This window comes from Lethenteron reissneri, chromosome 35 (assembly GCF_015708825.2).
Source record: "Lethenteron reissneri isolate LAM-NWPU_2019-01 chromosome 35, ASM1570882v1, whole genome shotgun sequence".
Lineage (NCBI taxonomy): Eukaryota > Metazoa > Chordata > Hyperoartia > Petromyzontiformes > Petromyzontidae > Lethenteron > Lethenteron reissneri.
In genome coordinates, this window is record NC_083813.1 from 2562578 (window position 1) to 2584846 (window position 22269).

General features: G+C 43.4%; 1 protein-coding gene across 8 annotated transcripts in view; it reads left to right on the forward strand.

The window, feature by feature from the left end:
* ADCY2 (adenylate cyclase 2) overlaps positions 1-22269 on the forward strand; it is a 297759-nt gene that overhangs the window by 184936 nt on the left and 90554 nt on the right. For all 8 annotated transcript variants that reach the window (XM_061565554.1, XM_061565552.1, XM_061565553.1 and 5 more), the window contains one exon: positions 12335-12484. In XM_061565554.1, the coding sequence (XP_061421538.1) occupies positions 12335-12484 (150 nt within the window). The remainder of the gene's footprint in view (positions 1-12334; positions 12485-22269) is intronic.

Consider the following 22269-nt stretch of genomic DNA (forward strand, 5'->3'; position numbering starts at 1 on the left):
CCGCTTGGGGACCCGTCGTTTCGCGCTGTGAAATGTCAACCATAAATAAGAGATGGGCCAGCGGAAAGGAGCGCTGACCCGGGAGTGAGGAGAAGCCGGACTGACGGGAGTAGCGGGCAAGGAAATGTTTTTCAAGGCTAACATATATGTGGGCATTTGATCTGAAAAAAGGGCCTTTTAAGGGATGCTGCGGCGCTTTACCCCGAAATATTTCAAGATGCCAAGCCTGAGCAGTTGTGGAAACGCTTCCTCATGCGTGATAGATTACATCTGTTTTCATCTGATGTGCTTCATTTAAATAATGAATTTGTTTTTGAAGGGAAATCCGTACGTTTTGTTGTTTATTTTCTTTGACAATATTTGTAAAATAAGAACTCATATTCCATTGTGCTATTGACGTCACGAGCGAGATTAAACTTTTATCTGGAAACATCACTGGCAGCCAATCTCATCATGCCACAGGAGCTAACGTAATTGTTAAAGACACTTCAATTGGCCTTTCCCGCGAGTTACCCAGGCACATCAAAATATTATTGTTATCATTATTTATAATACTATTGTTATTATTGTAGTTATTGTGAGACGTACATAATTGCCCAATGTTGACTTTGGGCTGTGTAAATAGAAGCGTGCAGTAATTTCTCGTCATTCAGTCTCAGGCCTATATTTAGATCAAGGTGAGAGCTCCCTGAAGATGAGGAGTCTCCCTTGGAAGGCAACACAATGAGTGTAGAAAAAGACACCACGGGTGGAAACAAAGTCACAGAGCCTTGAAAGACCAAGGTGTCAAACAACTGATGTAACGCCGTATTGTCAAAACCAGTCCAGAGTTTTCTTGCATTGAATCAGTGCTGCCGAAATGATGCACTCTTAGAAGGTCATGGGGCTGATGAGTTGTGTAGAATTTTTTTTGACTGGTAGACAACCCCGTTGCTCTGCTATAAAAAAAAGAGACCACTGTCATTGTCAAACTCTTCTCACAGTCTTCCTGTACTCGGACACTAAAGGCTTGGGAGCCTAACAACAGCGGTCATGGTCGGTGTGTGTTTGTTTGTGTTTAGGATGAAGGGGTGACATAGTCGTTAGCGCGCTGCGCTGCGGACCGGGTGACACGAGTTTTATTCCCACTCACGGCCAACACCGGTGATGATAATCTGAACCGGTCCTGGGCCTCCCCTAGGTCGACTCGGTCTCAAATGAGTATCTGGTGCGTTATGTACATATTAGCACTGGGGAGACAAAGGCAGCTGGGCATGGTGCTGGCCACCCTCCCCCTCGTGTGCCGTGCCAGCCTTCATAGCTGCTCGCTAACAGCACTTGCCCCAAGAATATGTTAAGGCTATATGGGGGATCTTTGTCTTTAGGAGGGGTGGTATGGCAGTTAGTGATGTGTACTATAATTCCACCAATCCACAGTCAATTCCATGGGTATGAACACTCATGCCTCATGCAGTTATATTCATGACTCCTTATTTAACAGGTTCAGAGCATGGAGGAACCATAGCAAGACACGACTGTCCATGCTTCCATATGAAGCGTTTGCCAAAACACATGGTGCAGTTGCAATTTAATTGCAGGAAATTTTCAAATTTTTAGATTTTGGGACGTTACACGAGCACACATTGACCCACTCGTGTGAAATATGTCACAGTAATCTTTCACGTCACCTTTCCAGATGTGTGCTTTCTTAATTTCCCATGGCAAAAAAAATTCTCAGCATCAGTGGTAATTTTCCCCTGCCCACCTGGATATCCAACTCACCGTAATGGAGGTTGCAACTGCTGTCCACACACAGCCTGGACTTCCTCTATATGACATAAACACGGGTACTCAATGCGAAGTTTTAAAAATAATAATTTACTATTTATTAATGCGAGCGACACTCAATAGTAGGACTATTTTTGCGGGAGGGTCCTGCATTGGCGTTTTTATATTTTCATCCAATGAACGCCCGAGTGTTTGTACAATGCAGACGAGTGCTGGAGAGACACAGGTGTGACAGATGTGCACGATGCTGACCCAACAACTCTGACATTAGCTGTAGCTGCCTTTAGGGGGCACACCACAAACAGTGGAAAACTCACAGGATTAATGTTTATATGTGTGAACGTGTGTATGTGTTTGTGCTATACTGGTCTGGGGGAACAGTAGCACGCTGCACTACGAACCTGGGGACCAGAGTTCGATTCCCGCTCACGGCCAAGCCCAGTGACGATAATCTTAACCGGTCCTGGGCCTCCCCTAGGTCGACTCAGCCTCAAATGAGTACCTGGTGCGGTGTGTAAACACTGTCACTGGGGAGACAAAGGCGGTCGGGCGTGGTGCTGGCCACCCACCCCCTCGTTTGCCGTTCCGGCCTTCATAGGTGCTCGCTAACAGCACTTTCCCCAATAGTCTGGTAGGGCTATACGGGGGACCTTTGTCTTTGCTATACCTGTTAAGAGTGAGATAGTGGTGAGTATGCTTTGCAATGCAATCTCTGAGTTCGATTCCTAACCACGCACAGGCTCCAGTCACATGTGTCATCTGAACCTAAGCCGATGCAACCCATAAGCCAATCCAGCCCTAAATGACTACTTTGCTTGGTTGTGTTGTGGTGAGTCAATATTGGCATCGGAGTGACAAAGGTTGCCAGGTGTGATGCTCGGCTCGCTGCACTATCACGTGCAGCCTTAATAGGTGTCCACCAACAGCACTTGCTGCAAGACTGCCAAGCTGCGTGGGTGATCATCGTGTTCATGTGAGCGTAGTACAATGGTGAGCGCACGATGCTATGTGACATGACAAGCCAAGTTCGATTACCAGTCACCACCAACAACACCAGTGACGATTATCTGAACCAGTCTCTGCCCCCCCTGCCTCCAGGTCAACTCAGCCTGAAATGTGTAACTTATGCAGCGTGTAAACATCAGCACTGGGGTGACAAAGGCGGCCGTGTATAATTTTAGCCACCCACCCCGCCGTGTGCCGTGCCGGCCTTCATTAGGTGCTCACTAACAGCGCCTGCCTAACAAAAAAATCGTTCAGGCTCTACGGGGGATCTTTGTTGTTATCTTGTTGTGCTGTGTGCCCACATTTTGACCCTTAAGCCACAATTTTAGCCAGGGATTTGAGAGAACGGCGTGCGGAAAGTAGGCTCACCTGTGATGTAGCTGGCCCGCTCCTGCGCAATAGTAATTTTGTCTGGAAACCTATTTCCAGCTTTTCTTTTCACGTGATCAACATCCCAAAATGTGCCGTCCCTCTGAATGGGATAGTCCCCGTTTTGAATTGTCCACTGGCAGGCGTTATCAGTGGACCATTGTAAAATGAACGCTCTGCGCACTGCACAGGATTCTGTGCCACACTGTACAAAGGTAATTAATTAATTGATCAATTAATTGATTAACTAATTAAAATTCTGGCTAATGCGATTATCTCTATTTTCTCTGTAACTCATTGGCTCAAATGTTAATTCACGCTCCGTTGTGGTGCGGTTAGCCAGCCTTCATTATAAAGTCGTCTGTTCATAAGGGTTGTTAATTCATCATCATCAACATTGGCATTATTACTTGATATGGAGTTCCTATATTGATTTGCCAACCGATTATTTGCAAGGCAGCCCCGATGCCTCATTATTGAGCTCATTTAGAAACTGTACAATTTGTAGCGTAGTGCAAATGAACTGTTGAGGCTGTAGGGAATGGCCGCGCTGTGGATTTTTGTCTGAATGGTGATGTACACCTTTTACTTCTGCAACAATGCAAACAAAAAAACATACTCTGATAACACTGGTCAACACACTTTTTCTGGCATAAGGTATTCCAACGGTTTTAAGGTAATTTTGGGGTGCTGATTCCAAATCTGGCATCAGTTTTTGTCTATCACATCAGGTTTTTGAGATATCAAATATTGCATTTTCAATCAAAACTACAGAAGAAAAATATTAAATAAATGTGGATATCTACATAAAATGATATTATAAACACACTATTCTAAAATACAGCACCATCTTTTAACTCTAAAGCAGTCAGTGACTCGCAACAACTTGCAATCATAAGTGACAGAGTTTATTTACGGTAAAATCAATGAAAATGGGATATGCCGATAGCATAAAAATGAGATGTGATAGAGCAAATCTGAGATAAAATTTGTAATCAGCACCCTGAAATTAGTCTAAAACAGCCGCAAAAGTCCAGGCCAGAAAAAAATGTTTTTTTTGTTGTTGGCCAGTGTAATATATGCATTGTCTTTGAAACTGATTGGACCATTGTCTTTTAAACAGATTGGACCAATCCGTTTAAAAGACAATGCATATATTATCAGTGTTTTTGTTTGCATTTTGACCACAATAATTGTGGTTAATGCAGACGATTCCTCATAAAATGTTTCAGTTTGGTGTTTTAACAGCTTAACACCTGTTTTGTTGCCAGATGAAAGGGGAAAACGTATTCTTATAGCTTTGGGTGACAATGACACAGGGTGTTATAAAGTTTGTGGATGCTGGCATGAGGAGGCACAGCTGGTGAATCTGCCAGTCATCTCAGTCAGTCAACCCATGGCACCTGGGTCTGTCCAATGACCTACTGCCAGCAGTTAGCATTCGACACTTCACGTGGCCTCAAAGTGCACCTAGCCTGGCACAGGCGGCGTGATGACTTCAACGCCACTTGGTGGCAAACGGCAGGTATTGGTATTGGGTGTAACCAGACTTTTAAATCGAGAGGTCGTTGGGTTGACCTCTCGGCATTGCAGTTGAAGCAATGATTTAAGTTACTACTTAACCCCCCCCTCCCCCCCGTTGTAATCCAGCAGTACAAGTGAGTGTACCATAGTTAGCTGATCACATCTGCCCAGTGTGCAAGAGAAGGCCAAACACCCGTCGAGGGGCTCTCTGGATCTTCCTCTCGTGAAGGCCCTTCCGCCAGCGGTGGCGGAAGCAAGCAATTTGCAGGGGTGCGCCTTTAAAGCGGACCCAGTCGCCAGGGATCTATTAAATATGCAGTAGTGACACACATTGCCTTGAGAGATGGTGGCATCTAGGGGATGTTTGATTTGCTCTATTTACAGTTGCACAGAGATCTCCAATGATTTCCTTCATTTACGGAGATCATGCCGTTTGTGGTGACATAGACGGGTGCTACGGTGGTGAGATGTTGATTACTTTGCCTGGTGTACAGGAGGTCGTGGGTTTGATCCTGGCCCTGACACCTGTATATTTGAAGTTTGCATGTTCTCCCCGTGGTTGCGTGGATTTTTCTCCGGTTTTCCCTCCTCATTTAGAACAGGGGTCCTCAAACCACGGCCCGCGGGCCACATGCGGCCTGCCGAGGATATTTATCCGGCCCATGGTCACTAATTGGGCTGCGCTGGTGAGCACTAATTGGGCTGCGCTGGTGAGCACTCATTGGGCTGCGGTGGCGAGCACTGGCCCCCTGTTTAAAAAGTTTGAGGACCCCTGATTTAGAAACATACATTTAGAGTATTTGGCTGATATACATACGCCTTTTGTTGAGCTATCATTTGTGGCCAGGTCGCTTCTGAAAATAGCTATATAGCTCAGTGGGATTTACCTGTTAAAATATTTATTTTTATATTTTAGTTTAGACAAGGCCCTCACTTCAGAGGGTATTGTATAACAGTGAAACTTATGCATGTAAACACACTCCAGAATCAAATCATGACAGAATTCAAACATAGAGCAAAGGTTTAAGAAACAGTCTATGGCAGCCAAGATATATACAATTTTGATCAAAAAACCCAAGTGACTAACAATGCGTGGAGGGGCCATCATTCAGTACTTGATTAAGTTTATTTTCATTCAAAGAGTCAGGATTGAAACAGTACCACTTAGCTCCTAGGTTCGAATACAAACAGTGACTCATGGATCAACATGATTCATGGGTACAAAAAGTTAATGATTTGGTTCGCCAGGTCATCATAAAAAATCCACAGTGCCATTTCAGATTATTCACTCACTTTTGACATATTCCAGCGCTGAGGATTACACATTTCAGCTTGTCATGCGACAAACATTGTTTACAAGGCATCTTCAACTATTAGCAAACTGGAGTTTTCTTGAAGGGACTTCAGAAGTAGTTATGTGATATCATGTTGCAGACAGGGAGATCTTTGATACGGTGCAATGCTCTCGAACATGAAAACATAAATGGATACAAATATAGTTACGTTTTTCAATGGATCCTCCTTGGAGGAATGTTTTAACATAAAAGTACATAGCTAAACATTGTTTGCATTATATCATATATCTTATTGTGAACATTGATATCGTCCGAGTCAGGCTCTTCTATAGGTGATATCAACAATACTTGGTTAGTTCAGACTAAGTCAATTCAGATTAGTCCTGCAGCGGTCCTCCACAATAGTCCCCACAGCATTTGTATTCCCTACCCACTACACGCTGACGTCAATCCCTGCACATACTTGACCGGGAGTAACCCGGCGGTCTGAGATATGATGATCTGTGATGGGTGGCTAGAGATGAGGATTAATAATCCGAAATTTGATGCTCTGTGATTGGTGGATGGAAATGCGGTGACAGGGGTGAGAAGAAGAGGAGGGAATGGGAGAGGGGACTGTGGGGATGAGAGGACACGTCAGAGGAGGGATGGAAGGAGAGAGCAGTGGATGAAGGAGGGAGTTGTGTGTGACGGAGGTAAAGTAAACGGACTGGATCACTTACCTGCCTCTGCATGTTGGTGAGGCCACTATAATTTTAAGCAAACAAGAAATGTGCTATTGCTCATCACTGTTGGCAGCCCTGGCAGCAATTTCTGAGCAGCAATTTCTGATCAGCCATCTTCATCGCAAGGACAAATGCTCCTCTGAGGACAATAACTGTCGACATCTCACAAAGTTCCACTCACTTTATTGAGCGATGAGGGTAAATGTGCAACTCGGCCATCAACCGAGTCGACTTCTCGAACCCTGTATACATCAACACCCAGGTGCAAACTCAGCTCTTGATGGTCTTCTTATTTTGTACGAACAGCAATAGGGTGGAATCATAAACACCCGTGAATGTGGCGTGACAAATGCTCCCCACTTCATTTTGTTTTTAATGTTTGTGCAATCACATTTGGGGTAAGAGAGGCTGCGGAGACAGACTTGAACCGCCAGGCCATTGACTCGAGTGATTCATGCAGTAGACCTGTCACCCATTATGTTTCACCTCCAACATTCTTCTTGACCCATGTGGCGCTCGAGTCTTGAGTAGTTACCATAGGGAAGGCATTGTTTAAATAGTCGATCGATGGGCCGAATGTGAGTGGGATACTCGTAGCTGTGCAAAGATGGCTGACCAGCATGGACAAGGCCTCTGTGGCCGTCTGGAACGCTCTTCCTTCTGATACAGGCAGTCCCGACTTACGGAAATCCGACTTTATGGAAATTCTGCCATAAATCATGTAAAAAAAAATTACGCAGAAAGTTTTGCGTTAGTTACGTAAGCGAAATTAGTACAGCGCGGTGAGGTTGTGGATGAATACCGCGTAGCGAGGCGTATGGCGGGTCTATGTAGACGAGCCTACTCCACCTTTGTCTTTGTGTGTGTATATGTGAAGTCTAGGCCGAATCTAATGCACGGTAAACGAACATTCGGAAGTGACTGCTTTCTGTTAGCAATTAATATAAAAAATGTTTCGTGGCATTCGTAAATGTTCTATTAGATTAATAATGGGTAGTAGTGTTAAGGTAGATATTCGATTAAATGAAAGCATCCTAGGAAGTACAGAGCTGATGTACAGCAACACTATGCAGATAGCGATAGGGATTTTTTCATTCATTTTGTCGGAAAATTGTTCAATTTCCGACATACGGAAAATTCGGGTTACGGATCGTTCTCGGGAACCTGACCCTTCCGTAACCCAGTATTACGAAGCGACTGGGACTTTAAAACCGAGATTGAAAACTAATTTCTTTGGAATAGTGTTTTTGTTCAACATAAATATATACAAGTCGGCCAAAATGCCCTCGACGGGCTCTCTGATGCGCCCTCTAGCGGAGGCCGTTCCAACAGCAGTGACGTCAGCAAGCAGTTTCAGGTTTTTACTTCGATAAAACAGGACCAAGAATGAGATTATACAATTTTCAAATTTGTTTTTATTTGTATTGTATCGTGTATACTATGTATGTTGAACTTATTTCGCAACGTACATAGCCGATCATGCTAATCGGAGTTGCGAAGGACAACAAACTAAACACAAAAAGTAGGTCTAAAGAAATGTACAGCCCTTTGTCAATCCATTGCTGGATGAAGACCTCCTCAAAGCTGTATTGGTCATGGGGTTGTCTGCCCATATTTCACCATGCTGCTCAGTGCGGGTTGGACTGTTTCATTTATTGCTCATCATTTATACTAGCCATGGCTGGGCATCAACCTCCATAATGCAGTGCAAGAGCCACTGCAGCACCGCTGCACCCTCTAACACCGAAGTAATGAAGAGATCGACCTTTTTTTCTCTCAAAAATAACTCGTATGGCACTGGAAGTGAAAATGTCCAGGTTAGCAAAAGTTTTCCATTTTCAGAGAGCCTCCAATATGTACCTAGCACGGCCTCCGTTGTCCCAGGCTGCCTGCGTCTGATTCCATCAGTCACCACATATAGGCACCTGTCTAACCTGGCCACTGGGCAATCAAGCCCTGGCAGATGGGGCTCAGCTAGGGTTTTGATTTGGCCCTGGACTCATCATAGTGAGTGAGAACCGGAATTCACGCTGTGGTAGGACCCCTGGAGAGATGGGCACTGTGCACCGGCCGGCATAATGGGCGCTGGCATAATGGCGACCCGAGGTTGTTGGCAAATGTGATGAGACCGCTGGCGTGAGCCACATTCACTATCGCCCGTTTCCTGCCATAGTGAGAGCGCACTCAAATGTAGGCACACACTGCACTCATACGTAGTCTTTATTAGCCTCTCAATTTGTACATGAGCGTAATGCGTCTGGAGATGCGTCTGCATGGATACATCGAAATTAGATTGCATATGCGCAAATAATATAAGTCGGACAAGGTCAAAGGAGTCGCTTTGCTCATCTGCGTTCACAGCCGTGGAAAATTCTACACTTCTCGGGCAGCAACCAGTCCCACCAAAAGAACCACCGTGTTTTTTTTCTCTACAAAGTGGTAACTAGGTTTGTCAACACCAGAGGAGTGGTTTAATAGGCCAAGTTGACCTACGACCGAAATTTTTACTCACAGCCGATTGTGCCTCATTCAGAGTGCTGCCCGGCCAGCTAAACATGGGGGGATGGTGCAAGGAAACAGGCTGGTTGTCCTTAATTAGTAGAACAAAAACAAAGGGTGGGAATGCGGTGGAGAATAAGGCGAATACAAGCAAACACAAGCAAATGTTAAAATGGTGTACTGCCATCCTCCAGGGACTCATTTCCACCAGAGCCTGCCAGCTGCCCTGCCTCGAGTGCTAATGGTCCGATACAAAAATAACCCTCGCTTCCCACCCACCACCGTCCTGGCAATTACATCATTGCGCGTTAGTCGCTAATGAGTTTCATTTTTATCAATTCATTACTCTTTCCTTGGGGGTCGTTTTTGTTATACTGAACTACTGCTATGACACTTGCACACTCAATTCTTCATCGGAGTTTCTGGGGATTCTAACTCGGTGGTTTTAAGTTACGGGTCTGTTTTCATTATGCATAATCAATGTTTCCGTCTGCAAATGTGGCTAATTAGGGGGTGCTCACCTCTGTGGCATGTTTATTCAATTACTTGTGCACAAAAAAGTACGTATGGATTCATTTGTTTGCTTATGTATGTAAATGTTAGTCAAGGTGCATTCTGATGAAATCCCCTTGAGTGGAGCCTTCATTTACATCGGAAACTGACCTTCATCACTTAATTCGTCCAAGCTTGTGGTCAGGAACCATGTAAACCTCTTCAATGTCATCAAACAGCGCTGGTTTCAATATGCGCTGTGACGGAGGTAGGAGGGTGGCTCCTTGGGCTATTGCCTGAGGTCAAAGTACCGAGGTCCCAGTTCGAATCCCATTTGTTGTCATCCACGATCAGACTAGATTCTCCAGTCAAGCAAGGTTTATCATACTCTTAGGTTTTTTTCGGTAAAGTAACGTAGGTAAAAATAAAAATAAATAATAAAAATTATAGAAATAATAATATAAATAAAATAACAAATCACGACGATTCGGAGGCAACACAAGCTTCCTTCATGCGAAACGATTTATTATTTTATTTCTATTATTATTTCTATAATTTTTTTATTTTTACCTACGTGACTTTACCGAAAAAAACCTAAGAGTATGATTCCTTGCAGTCACGAAAGCTTCAAATCTAGAATTAAGGTTTATCATGTACGTAAAATGTTGCGTGTCGTAAACCCTCCTCCATCTGATGCAGCGGATGAATGAAGTTGTCACGTGATGAACAAATGTGCAAAGTTGTTATTATTTCTGCTTTAGTAGCACCACCAACCGGGTATTCAAGGGCAATCCACTTTTTAGGAAGGTCGACGATATTTTCTCACTTGGTTTAATAAAAAAATAATCTATGAAGGTGATCAAATGTGACAAACAGTGACCTGCCACGACTGTTAAATTGTTAACAAAAGCATTGTGTGTAGAATATAAGTTTTGGGATTGGGACTGGTCCAATTTAAGGATTAATCATATTGCCTACATCTTGCTTTGAGCACTCATATGTTGACAAAGAACTACTTAGCTGATTTATCAATTCTGCATCGCACAGGACTCTGCTGCCTTTATTCAGGCAGTTGCAATCCTACTCACATGTTTGGCCCGGCCTATCTGGGATTGATGACATGAATTCTACCTCGTGGAAGTCAACACTCACTGTCCTATAGAGAGACTGGCCACCACCATGAGAGTATGGCATTTCCGCCACTGACTCAGGACTGTATATAAAATATAAACCACCCCTCCCCGCTTGTTTATTTACATTTAGAAAACTTAACTACGTTGACATTAACCCCTATCTGCATTTTATCAACAAGACATTGATCCTTTACTTCACATTTTTATTCGTCAATTATTGACTTTAATAAATTGTAAAGTGTTGAAAGCATTTCCAAAGTATGGATCGGTGTCTGGGCACATTGGCACAAACATCAGGAAGCAGTCAGCGAAATCTGTTTCACTCAATAATGCCTGTAAAGGACATCCAAAATAGTTTCTGTTTACCATATATTCCGATTCGTCTCGCACTTGGAATTTCTAATTTGCATTATTTAATGAGACTTGTGTGTTCTTTTTTGCCCTCCAAAGGCCAATGTTACTTCAAATTCCGTGGCCTTGAGATCATAACGTTGGCTTCTCTCCTGGCATGCATTTACTTGCGCATAGTCGAATTCACCTCCTCCTACGCTCTTGCGAATGAATGCACAAATGTATAAGCCCGTCTAACACATTCACAGATGTACTTATGAAATGAAAGAGTGTTCGTTCACACTCATTCACACACACGTGCATAAGATAGATTGATATTCTTTGGGTCGTTCTGTAAAGCCACGTAGATAGAATTTTTTTTTTATCTACATGGCTTTACCGAAAGACACAAAGAATATGAATTCCTGCAGTCACGAAAGCTTTAAGTCAAGATATATTGACTTGAATAAGTGACACTTCAAGTAAATAAGCACCCATTTATATGGGAGCGTTAGTTCTCCAATGCAAGGAAGTGAAAACAATAGGCTATTGCTCGATCCGTGGCAATGTCACGGGCGTGTTTCTCTCGAGTTGTATTCATTTACAGCCAGTCCTCTTAAAAGGATAACACAATTATTGTTATGAATCATCATTAATATAATTATATTTCACAATTGCCCGGTGTAGCCGAACTAATGTCACGAGCAGGTGAACGCAACGTGTGCACGCGCCCTGATGAAGGAGGCCCATTGCTCGAAATGTCGCCTGTTGTCCAATTTTGGTTTCCATTTCAAAGCAGCGAAACTGGCGAGCGTGTCCAATCCTTTGCTGTGTACACCAGCGGCGTACACGCCGCCAACGCGGCTTCACGAGAATCGACTTGTCTCACCAGAAGGTCGTGCGCCCAGCTTCAAAATCCGATTCAGGGATGACCTCCGACTCAGCTCATCATCCCTCCGGAATTGTATACAATTACGTGGGATGTCAAGAGTAGTTAGCCAATGGCCCGGGAGCCAACAGGGATGAGTGCCATCGCACTTCCCGTACGAGCAGGAAAATCTTTTGACTTCCAATTAATTTAACAAAAATATAAAAAGTTTGCACCTCTGCGTGCTGTGTATCCTTTCCAAGCACGATTTGTTATTTCACCTCCGCCTTCCCACGTCGCCCCACCTCCTCTACTGTTCCCCCACAGCTGCTGGCCAACACGGTGATCTTCGTGTGTGGGAATCTTGCCGGCGCCTACCACAAGTACCTCATGGACGTCGCCCTGAAGCAGACCTTCGACGACACCTGCAACTGCATCCGCTCACGCATGAAACTGGAGTCTGAGAAACGACAACAGGTACTGCTCACGTGCAACTTCTCTGTCCTTGTTTCCACATGAACTCATTTACCTCTTTCCCACTGCGCAACCGAGCCCCGCACTGATACCGTGGAACGGCTCGCAGTGCACTGAGGAAACGGAGCCGTGCCACGAATACATCAGGGCTCTACGACGCATTCGACCACTATTGAGTCGTGACGTAACCAACACGGTGGGTGGCGTGTAGCGTTGTATCGACAAGGCTCGATCATTGCAACTCGCTATGCTACAGGACGTCCGGCAAAAATATTACCAAGTTTCAGCATGTACGAAACTCTTTTGCGCGTGCCGTGATGGGTACTGCAAGATCTGATCATGTCCGTCCAGTGTTCGCCGAGCTGCATTGGCTTCCGGTTGCCGAATGCATGGACCACAACACCTTGCTGATCTCGTCAAGGAGCATAAACCATCATGCGAACTCCGGTCATCCTCGCAGCAGCATTTGGCTAGCCATCGAACAAAGACAGTTACTGCATCGCGCGCTTTCAAATGCACTTCTGCGGCCGTCTGAAAAATTCTCCCTTCCGACATTAGGAAACCACTGAAGCGTTGCACTTTTAAATATAGATTGAAAATTTATTTCATAAGAACCGATGTTTGTGTTTAGTGTTTGCCCTTCCCCCGCACCTCCGATTAGCACGGTTGGCGATATACGGTGTGAAAAAAAATCAACATACATACACACGTACGAACTGGTCAAAATGCACGTGGATGACATGGTGATGCCGTGTTGTTCATCATCCTTAGAGTGTACTGAACGATGTTAAATGCAATGAATGCATCATTAGCCCCACCTTTGGCCCTGCTTGGCCCTGAGCCAAATTCAAATGTATTGTGAGGCCAGCCTATGACGCATGGCAGTTTGGTCATGGCAGTTTGGCGCTGGCAAATAGCCAGCGGAAACCACCCACAACTTGGACATGCCGGTGGAAAATGGGTATGAAATTGGCATGAGTTATATATTGTTGAGGATTATATTTTTATCGGAAACAGCTTGATCCTGCTTTCTAATGTCTGTCTAAAAAAAATGTAAGATGCGGTTCAAGGGGGCATGTGCATAATTTTAAAAAGTAGGATTATATTTGATGGAAATCTGATTGGGGATGGAAATCTGATTGTGGATACGAGCCCTGCCCGTGTCATCATTATTTATGTAGCTTCAGCCAAGTGGTGTCAATGTTGTTAACCTGCGCTGGGCAGAGCAAAGGTGATTGACACCAGATTTAATGGAGCTCTGCAGTGGGTTTCCGGGTTGTGCTGCGTGTTGCTCGGCTCAATATCTTTCATTCCGCTCTTCCCGCTGGAGCAAAGCGTTGGACATCATGCTCAATGACAATGAAGTACAATGGTTGGTTACGTACGGTGCAAAAGAAGTTCATAATACCTACTTAAAATCAGTGGCGGCTGGTGATATTTATTTTTGGGGGGGCGCATTTTTTTTATTTTATTGAGGGGGGCAAATAAACATAAAGCAGTACCAAAAACCATTTTGACTACTTGAATATAAATTTTGATGATCTTTATTTACATTTCAGACCAAAAGAAGTACCAAAAAGCATGTTTCCTAGTTGAACATAAATGTTTCTCTTTTATATACATTTCAGACCAAAGTACCAAAAAGCATGTTTCATACTTGAACATAAAAACGTTAGTTTCATGCTATTATCAATATGGCTGCGGCTACTTTCATGACGTTTGCATTTGTCAGAGAGATGTTTGAGGTCTCTTACCCCCGTCGCTGTCCACAAAACTTCAGTGCCGACACTTTGAAATAAAAGACAGGGAAAACAAAAAAGAGAATTGCTAACATCACATCCAGCCAGCCACCTCCGTTTCTCATAACAAGCGCGGGTGAAGCTTCGTGTGTAGCTTCGTCCTCTGTCACTGGCCTGCTGCTGGATTTGTAAATCGGGTTGGTCCGGTCCGAGATCCTTTATCTTTTTTATTTCTTCCAGCGAAAGCCTTGTGAAAGGGTTTTTTTGTAAAAAAATTACAGAATTTGGATGAACTGCTGCCATTGTTTACACAAAAAATTTGATCAGCCTAGCAAGTGTCAAAGTGGTGTCGCCTGCGCACTCGCAGTAGTGGCCCAGAGCGTAAATTTGAATGACAGGTGACGAGAACCAATCAGATTGGATAAAATAACATGTATCCAATTCTGATTGGCCAGGGACGCAACGACTTGCGCCCCGAGGATAATCTTTAAGAAACCAATTAGAGACCAGCTTCAGGTCACATGCTGTCCGAAAATTTAAAGTCTCACATAGACATCCATTTGTCCGGCGCCCCGCATGAAACACATTGAAAAACATAGAAAATAGTTGACCGATTAAAGCCAGTTTTTATTAAATGCTGATGCTTTTCTTACTACCAACCGGCACATCGTATGAAAAAATTTTTTATTTATGTATTTTTATATAAATTTTGTATATGTATATTTCTTGAATATTGATGGGGGCGGCGCCCCTGCGCCCTCTATTGACGAGCCGCCACTGCTTAAAATGCAGTTTGTCTTTTCAAGAATCTGATTGAGAGTCTGCATATGGTCGACAATAAAGAAACCTCTCAGAAAGCCCTGCTCGTAGCCATGTTCAGTTGTGCTCTACACGTTTCTGCCAATGGTCTTTGTGAGCAATTGATAAACTCGGCGATGAGAGGCCAATGGCTGTAGGTCTTCACGTAAAGCTTTTACAGCCTTTTTGAGCAAAAGAATGAAGCATCATTCCATTTGATCGTGGTATGTCATTGCTCTATAAACATTTATTTAATATGTTCGCTAATTTAGTTCCGCTGTTTGCTTCCATTTTCTTTGATGGTGTCCACAGTTATACCACGTGATTTGTGAGTTTTCTCCTTTTTCATACTGTGAAGGGCAGAATTTACCTTTTTAAGTTTAAGATCTAGAACTATCTCCTCTTAATCTGAGAGACAATCTGATTCCTCGGCTATAGATATATGTTTTACTTTCGAGATCTACATACAATTATTACACTCATATTAAGATTATATCCCAATCTTGAGTTTTGGCATTCCATATTTCTCCCGAAGAGCTACCATTTGTGAATGGCCAATTATAATGATCAATCTCGGTTTTTGCTGCTTCCGTCTTTCAGTTGCTTGCTATATCACCCCTTTATTGTGTTAATGTAACAGGGCACTGATGGTGGAGGGCAAAGCAAACATGCAAAATGACATTTTCTGAAACCACGCAATGCATGTTGGGAAAGAGGAGATATTTGTAAAAAGATTTGGAAATGCTAAACTGAAGAAAACGTTGCTTCGCATTTGTATTACGGTTAGGAACAGTGGTACTTTTTAGGTCAACATTCTTGTCATTAATCACAATAATTTTGGCATAAAAACTACCATGTGGTGTAACCCATCAACAAATATGAATCATTGCATTGAAAACCTACGTTTTATTAAGAATGCATAAGCAATAATAATACTGTGCAGTGCTTTATTATTCCACTGGTGGATAAAGGCCTCCCCACAATTCTCCAATTGAATTTTTTATATTGGTGAGTTTACAGAAAATGTGTGTGCATTTGCATTGATGTTCTGTGATACAGGGTTTGTAATTATCCAAAAAGCATGGATTCAAACTTGCATGTGACACTACATGTACCAAAATGCTCCAAACAGGAGTTGTATCTTGAATCTGGCGGGATGGTATTGTTGTGTTTGATTCACCACCAGAGGCAGTGAGCTCTGGTGGAAGTCGGTGGTGGACTTATTCGGTTATGTCTTCGGGAACAATACAATGAAACACAGTAGCTTGCTGATCTCGTCAAGGAGCGTAAACCATATGCAAACTCCGGTCATCCTCGCAGTGGCTTTTGGGTAACCATCGAACAAAGACGGCCGTCTGGAATGCTCTTCCCCCCGAAATTAGGAAGCCACTGGAGCTTTACACTTTTAAATAATTGAGATTGAAAACTGATTTCTTTAGAACTGTTTTTTGTGTCTAGTTCGTTGTCCTTCCACCACACTTCCGATTAGCACGGTTGGCTATGTACGGTGCGAAACAAGTTCAACATACATACATTTGAATGGCAGATATCCTGTGGGAACGCTGGCTACTGCTGCCATAGCAATGTGATATTTCCAACTCTTTTTTGAGCGCTTACCCACGCCGCCATTGGAGAATGGAGACACTTTCACCTTTTGACCCGGACTATTAGTGGTATTGATATGGAAGCCAGGCATTTGACCCTGGCCCACTTTCAGCATGGGGAAAAATGCTTTACATTTTTAAATTGTGTAATTGTGTAAAAATGTATATAGAGTGAACAACGGTTCGTTATGAATGTTATTTAAACGCTAACTGTTTTGTGACGTTTACATATTATTGTTTGACCTAAAATAACGCTGAAACAAGTCAATCGGCGATACTGCATTGGCAGTGGTGCAAAAGCACAAACAACAAAAAACTCAACACGTCTGCCAATACTATTGTGGCCGTGAAAGTATAGAACAGGCAACGTTCACAGAAATTGCCCTTCTTCATCGCCCCGTTTTTTTTCTTTTTTTTGCTGTGAAGACGGCCATTGCTCCAAACATTTCCTGTTATATATTTTCCCCTTCTAAGACCATTGTTATTCGTTAACATATTACGTTTTTATTTATATACATGTGGGATAACGCTTGTTACCGTTATTGTATTATGTAAATATATATATCTCTTAAACTATTTTTTTAAGAAAAATCTGTCTCATCCTACGTTCAGAAGCTAACGCCAATGTTGAGGTCTGCTAGCCACGAGAAGGCTTCAGGACAGAGTTGGTGTCGTTTTTGCGTTTGTTCCTCCTACGTGAAAGGAGCACAGACTACAGCAGTTCACCATATGGGTCAAAGTTTGGGTTTCATGGGCTACAATTGCACCTGCCAATTAAGAAGGAGATGTGCGCATTGGCCTGTTAATGTTCTGATGCGGTTGATGGATACGCCAGTGTCTTCGAAATAAGTGATCACATTTTCCAACCACAGCGATGCACCTCGTATAACGCCCGTCCCTCAATTCTACAGGGGATGCACATGATTCAGTGTCTTGCAGCAATGCCAAGGCTTTAGATGTTGCTAAATTGCGGCACCAGGGGATTGTTCAAAGGGGTTTTGGGAGCGCTCATCGCTAAAGCGCGGCTCCTGTCGTTCGTTACGCGTGATTAATGTGAACAGTGCCGCCGTATTCTTCGAGCGGTAAATATAGCAAGACCATCTGCAGCAATATTGTGAACAACATCACCAGTAGCAGCAACATCAGTAGCAGCATGAGCGTCATCACTCGCAATATTTTACTTTCGTAAATTTCATATATCTTGTGTTTTCGTATTCTGTATGTTGCCTGATGGTGGTGGTTGTAATTGCCTTGCGAAAAATCATACGTAATTGTTCAATCTTGTGGAATGCTCTTCAACGTTATCCAGTGGTGCTGCTAACGCAGTAATAAATTGGCACGTTTGTTGACGACACTTTATTAATTGGCTGTGTTGGCTATGTAGAGTCGAAGAGGGTTCACGACACACATTTGACTTACGATTTCTGGCCAAAAAAACAAATAATGAATCACGATATTGGTCACGAAAGCCCACGAGTTAAATTCTGCATGTTGTTCTGCTTAATTAGCCCGACTGTTACACAACCTGTTCCTAGCATGGCACCGATTCACGGGTAAATACATTTGAAAACGTGTGCTGAACATTTGAAAACGTGTGTTGAACATTACGCTTTGAGCTCTTCGTTTTCTCAAGCACTCTTTATAAAGATAACGACTATCACCATTATCCTGCCATCGAGATCTCTTAACAAACACGATATATATTTATTTTCCCAAAGCTGTATATCTTTTCCAGTTTAAATTTTATTATCACTCGTTCATTGTCTGCAATCCACTTCGGAGTTAATAAATCTGTACAGGGGGAAAGTTACATCCGTTAAGATCTTCAATGAAGCATCAATTCCGGATTCCAGGAACTGTGCGTGATGCGATTGGTTGCCCAAATCTTCGCTGGCCTGGTTTTTCTCTCTCTCTCTCTCTCCTACTTGGGAGATATATCTACTTTGCATTGTCTCTGGGGTTTTTTTCTTCTTCCTCCTCCCTTTTTTCCGTGAGCAACTCCAATTGGACCCCACAGAGGGGCTGCCGCACTCCGTACGGTGCCAGGTCCCCAGCGAGGCGATTACCCGATCGAAGCTGCGAGACGTCGTCACGCTCGCCGTAATTTCCCTCGCCGCGGGGCCGGCAGAGTTTGTGTGTCTTGCCGTGAACGGGACACGTTGACCGAAAACCGACCGTCTTGTCTTGCGCCTTCCCTACACACTGCGCGGTGTCAATGCTCTCTCGGCGTTTCCGGGGGGTGGTCGTTAAGATGGGTTCCATTGTCTCCTGCCGGTTCCCCTTTCAATGTAGCACACCACCGTGACGCTTTTGAGCTCTCCCGTGATGCATTAAACCAGCGGTCGGGAACCTATGGCTCGCGAGCCATATATGGCTCTTCCGGTGACGGCATATGGCTCCCAGACAATTTTGAGTTGAAAAAAATGATAATAAAATAAAAATAAAATCAGTTTGGAACTTGTAATATTGCTTAATAATACTGTGTCATTTTAAAATAAACAGAAATTCGTTTTGAAGATAAAATTTCTCGGGTCACGGGTCCTGTGACCAGAAGTCGCATTAAAAGTAAGACATATTTAATTTATTATACATTAAAAAGACTATATGGCTGTCAATGAAATATATTTAGAAATATTTGGCTTTTATGGCTCTCCCAGTCAAAAAGGTTCCCGACCCCTGCATTAAACAATCCCATGAACATGCATCTCACATTGTGACGTCCACGTAGCGTTGAACATTCACGGCGGTCTGGAGACGCAGGCATTTATCCAAGCAGTGGTTGATTTTAGAGGTTGCAACAATGCCCTGCTCTTTATCTCTGCAGGCTCACCTTCACACACGCTGTACAGATACACATAACAGGCGACAGAGAAGTTTTCCTTTTTGCAGCCGAGGCAGGGGGTAGGGAGAATGGTCCAATGTCAAGATGTTTTCTGAGCCAATGCTACCGATGTGATCGACCGGTCCTGCGCTTCCTTCCTCCTGTTAGATCCTGCAGCTGTTGCACAATCAATACCCAACTTCCTCTTAGAAGTCTCATCACCGCCGTCTGTCTTAGGTCTTCCCTTTGGTCGCTGACCTCTGGGTGCCTCTCCAATGTCTGTCTCAGTAATATGCCCTTCTTCATCCTGCATACAATGGCAAATCCTGTAACAACAAAAAAAAACCTTTCCTTGATTATATCCACGATAGTGCATTTTCTTTTATGCATTCTCTCCTGAAGCCTCCAAGTCGCTTTGCCAATTATGCCAGACAATTCCTAGCATACCCTGCATGTATGAACAGCCCTTTGTCGATCCACTGATGGATGAGGGGGGCCTTCCCATGCATATTAGTCATGGGGTTTTTTGACCATACTTCACTACACTGGTCAGTGTGGCTTGGTGAAATAGGTGCTCAGGACCGGTTTAGATATCACTTGTCACTTTCACGTTAGCTGTGGCCAGGAATCGAACTCTGGTTACCGAGTCTATTACACAGTACACCGTCCACATCACCTCTCTGCGTGCACCTACATTGAAGGACAATAAACTTCTTTTCATCGTACATCGTTGTTAAGGTACCATGATCCATGGTCACACAATATGAAAAGGTTGTCGTGAAATCACAGGTGGTTGTGAAAACTAATCGTTATGATAATCGCTTGCATGATTGTGCATGTGATGACGAACAAAGGGGTGAATGTCCTAAAAGAATTAAATGTAATTACGAAACACTCAGGCACGTAAATTGAAAAAATACCTTTTTAACATGAATGAGTAATCATATGAATTAGAATTATGTTAGCGTGCATCCTTATAAAAAAAAATAATGGTAAACGCCACTTCACGACTTTAACATATTATGCCAACGTTAAAGGTTTCCCATACGTTTCTGGCAAGAGCACCTTTTTTCCCGTTGTGCCAAAATGAGGGATATTCACAACCGCTCGAAAGGCAAAGGTAGAAGTGCATGCATGCATAGACAGATGTGGATCATCATCCTTACCGTGGTAACAAGCACATGAATAATAATAGCAAGTATAATTTCAACTTGTACCACGCACAGTATTAGCTCACTCTCGTAGACAAAGAACGACTCCACAGACAAGCGGGAAGGCAACCTCGCGATGATCCGGCACCAACAATGACCCAAGCTCTGCAGTCCTCTACATATGAAGGTGTTATCAGCCAATATGGGACATGATGTTTGCTACAAAGAGCAACGTTTCTGTGAAGCATAGAACAGCACTGTTTGCATTTGTTAACCCCATGAACACAATCAGTCTGATTATAAGACTGACATTAGCAGTCAGTAGAGTGGCGGTGGTCAAGATGGAGGCAAGGAACAGAGAGGTTCGAGGGATGAGGTCAAGAATGCAATGATAAAACAGAAGTTATTTGTTTATTTTACCATATTTATAAATTCCGACTTTTATTAATAAATATATACAATTCTACAAAATGCTATGTGTGCAAATGTTGTTTAGTGTAAATGTATTATTGCTGTTTTTATTTTTTGTTTCGTTAATATTTTCTATATCAATTGTTATTGACTGTATATTCCAAGTGTGCCATAGGTCTCTTTTCACGTAACTAGGTCATTAGTTTTTCCTCCTCCATGAAACTCTGGGCCGTGCTCATTCACATTTTACAGTCCTGGGCCAGTCGTGAACAATTCCACATTCCTTCGTTGGGGGATGTGGGGTGAATTTTTCTATAGGACAACCTACAAAGTGGTACTCAATTTTCAGCCCCAACGAGATTCAGTTATTTTCTTGCACGTGCAAATATGGCCAGGAGCTAAATGGCAACATGGAGGTATGCTAGCCACGAGAGGGCTTCAGGAGAATTGGTGTAGTTTTGCTGTTCCTCCTCCGCCGTTGCAGGAGCGCAGACTACAGCGGTTTAACTGTATGCTCCGTGGGTTTGGGTTGTATGAGAGAGATGAAGGGCTGAACCACTGGCTGGGATTTGAATTTACAATCTTCAGATTGCAAGCTGTGCTCTCTGCTATCGCCAAATTGTCACGAGAGAAATAAAATTTGCATTCACAACTCTCGGCAAGCAGGGGTTGTCGGGGAACAGCCCTGCAAGATGCCGCAGCGCTGCTTTTAACATCACTTCAAAGAGGCGCTCCGAAACATGGAAGGTAGCTCACGTTTTTTTTTGTCTGTACGCAGGATGACACCGTCATCTTGTTCCAACCCAATTTGATCCCCAGCGGCTTCCCGAATTAACATCCAGCATCTGGGCAGCGCTGGCTCATTGCTCTGACAAAGCAACAGCAGCCGCCTAGAATCTTTATTTATTCCAGAGAAATCCGATAAGCTATGAAGTTGTTCTTCACGTATGTTCAATAGGAGCAGGACAGAAAGTTATTACAACAGTACAAAAAAATTGGAAATGTGAGCAAATCACTATAAATAAATAAATAAACGAAAACTAAACTCTTTTTTTTATTTTACCAGGTAAAGCCTACTGAGCTATTAGGTATTGTCGAGAAGCAACATGGCCACAAATTATAGCTCAACCAAGTGGCCTATCAAGTGAAAATGTATAGCAGCCAGCGTCTCGCCTGACACACAAGCGTGGTGTCGGCTGTGCAGCTCCAGCGCTAAATGTGCCAACGAATACGGTGTCATCACATTGATGGATCAACAGCCTTT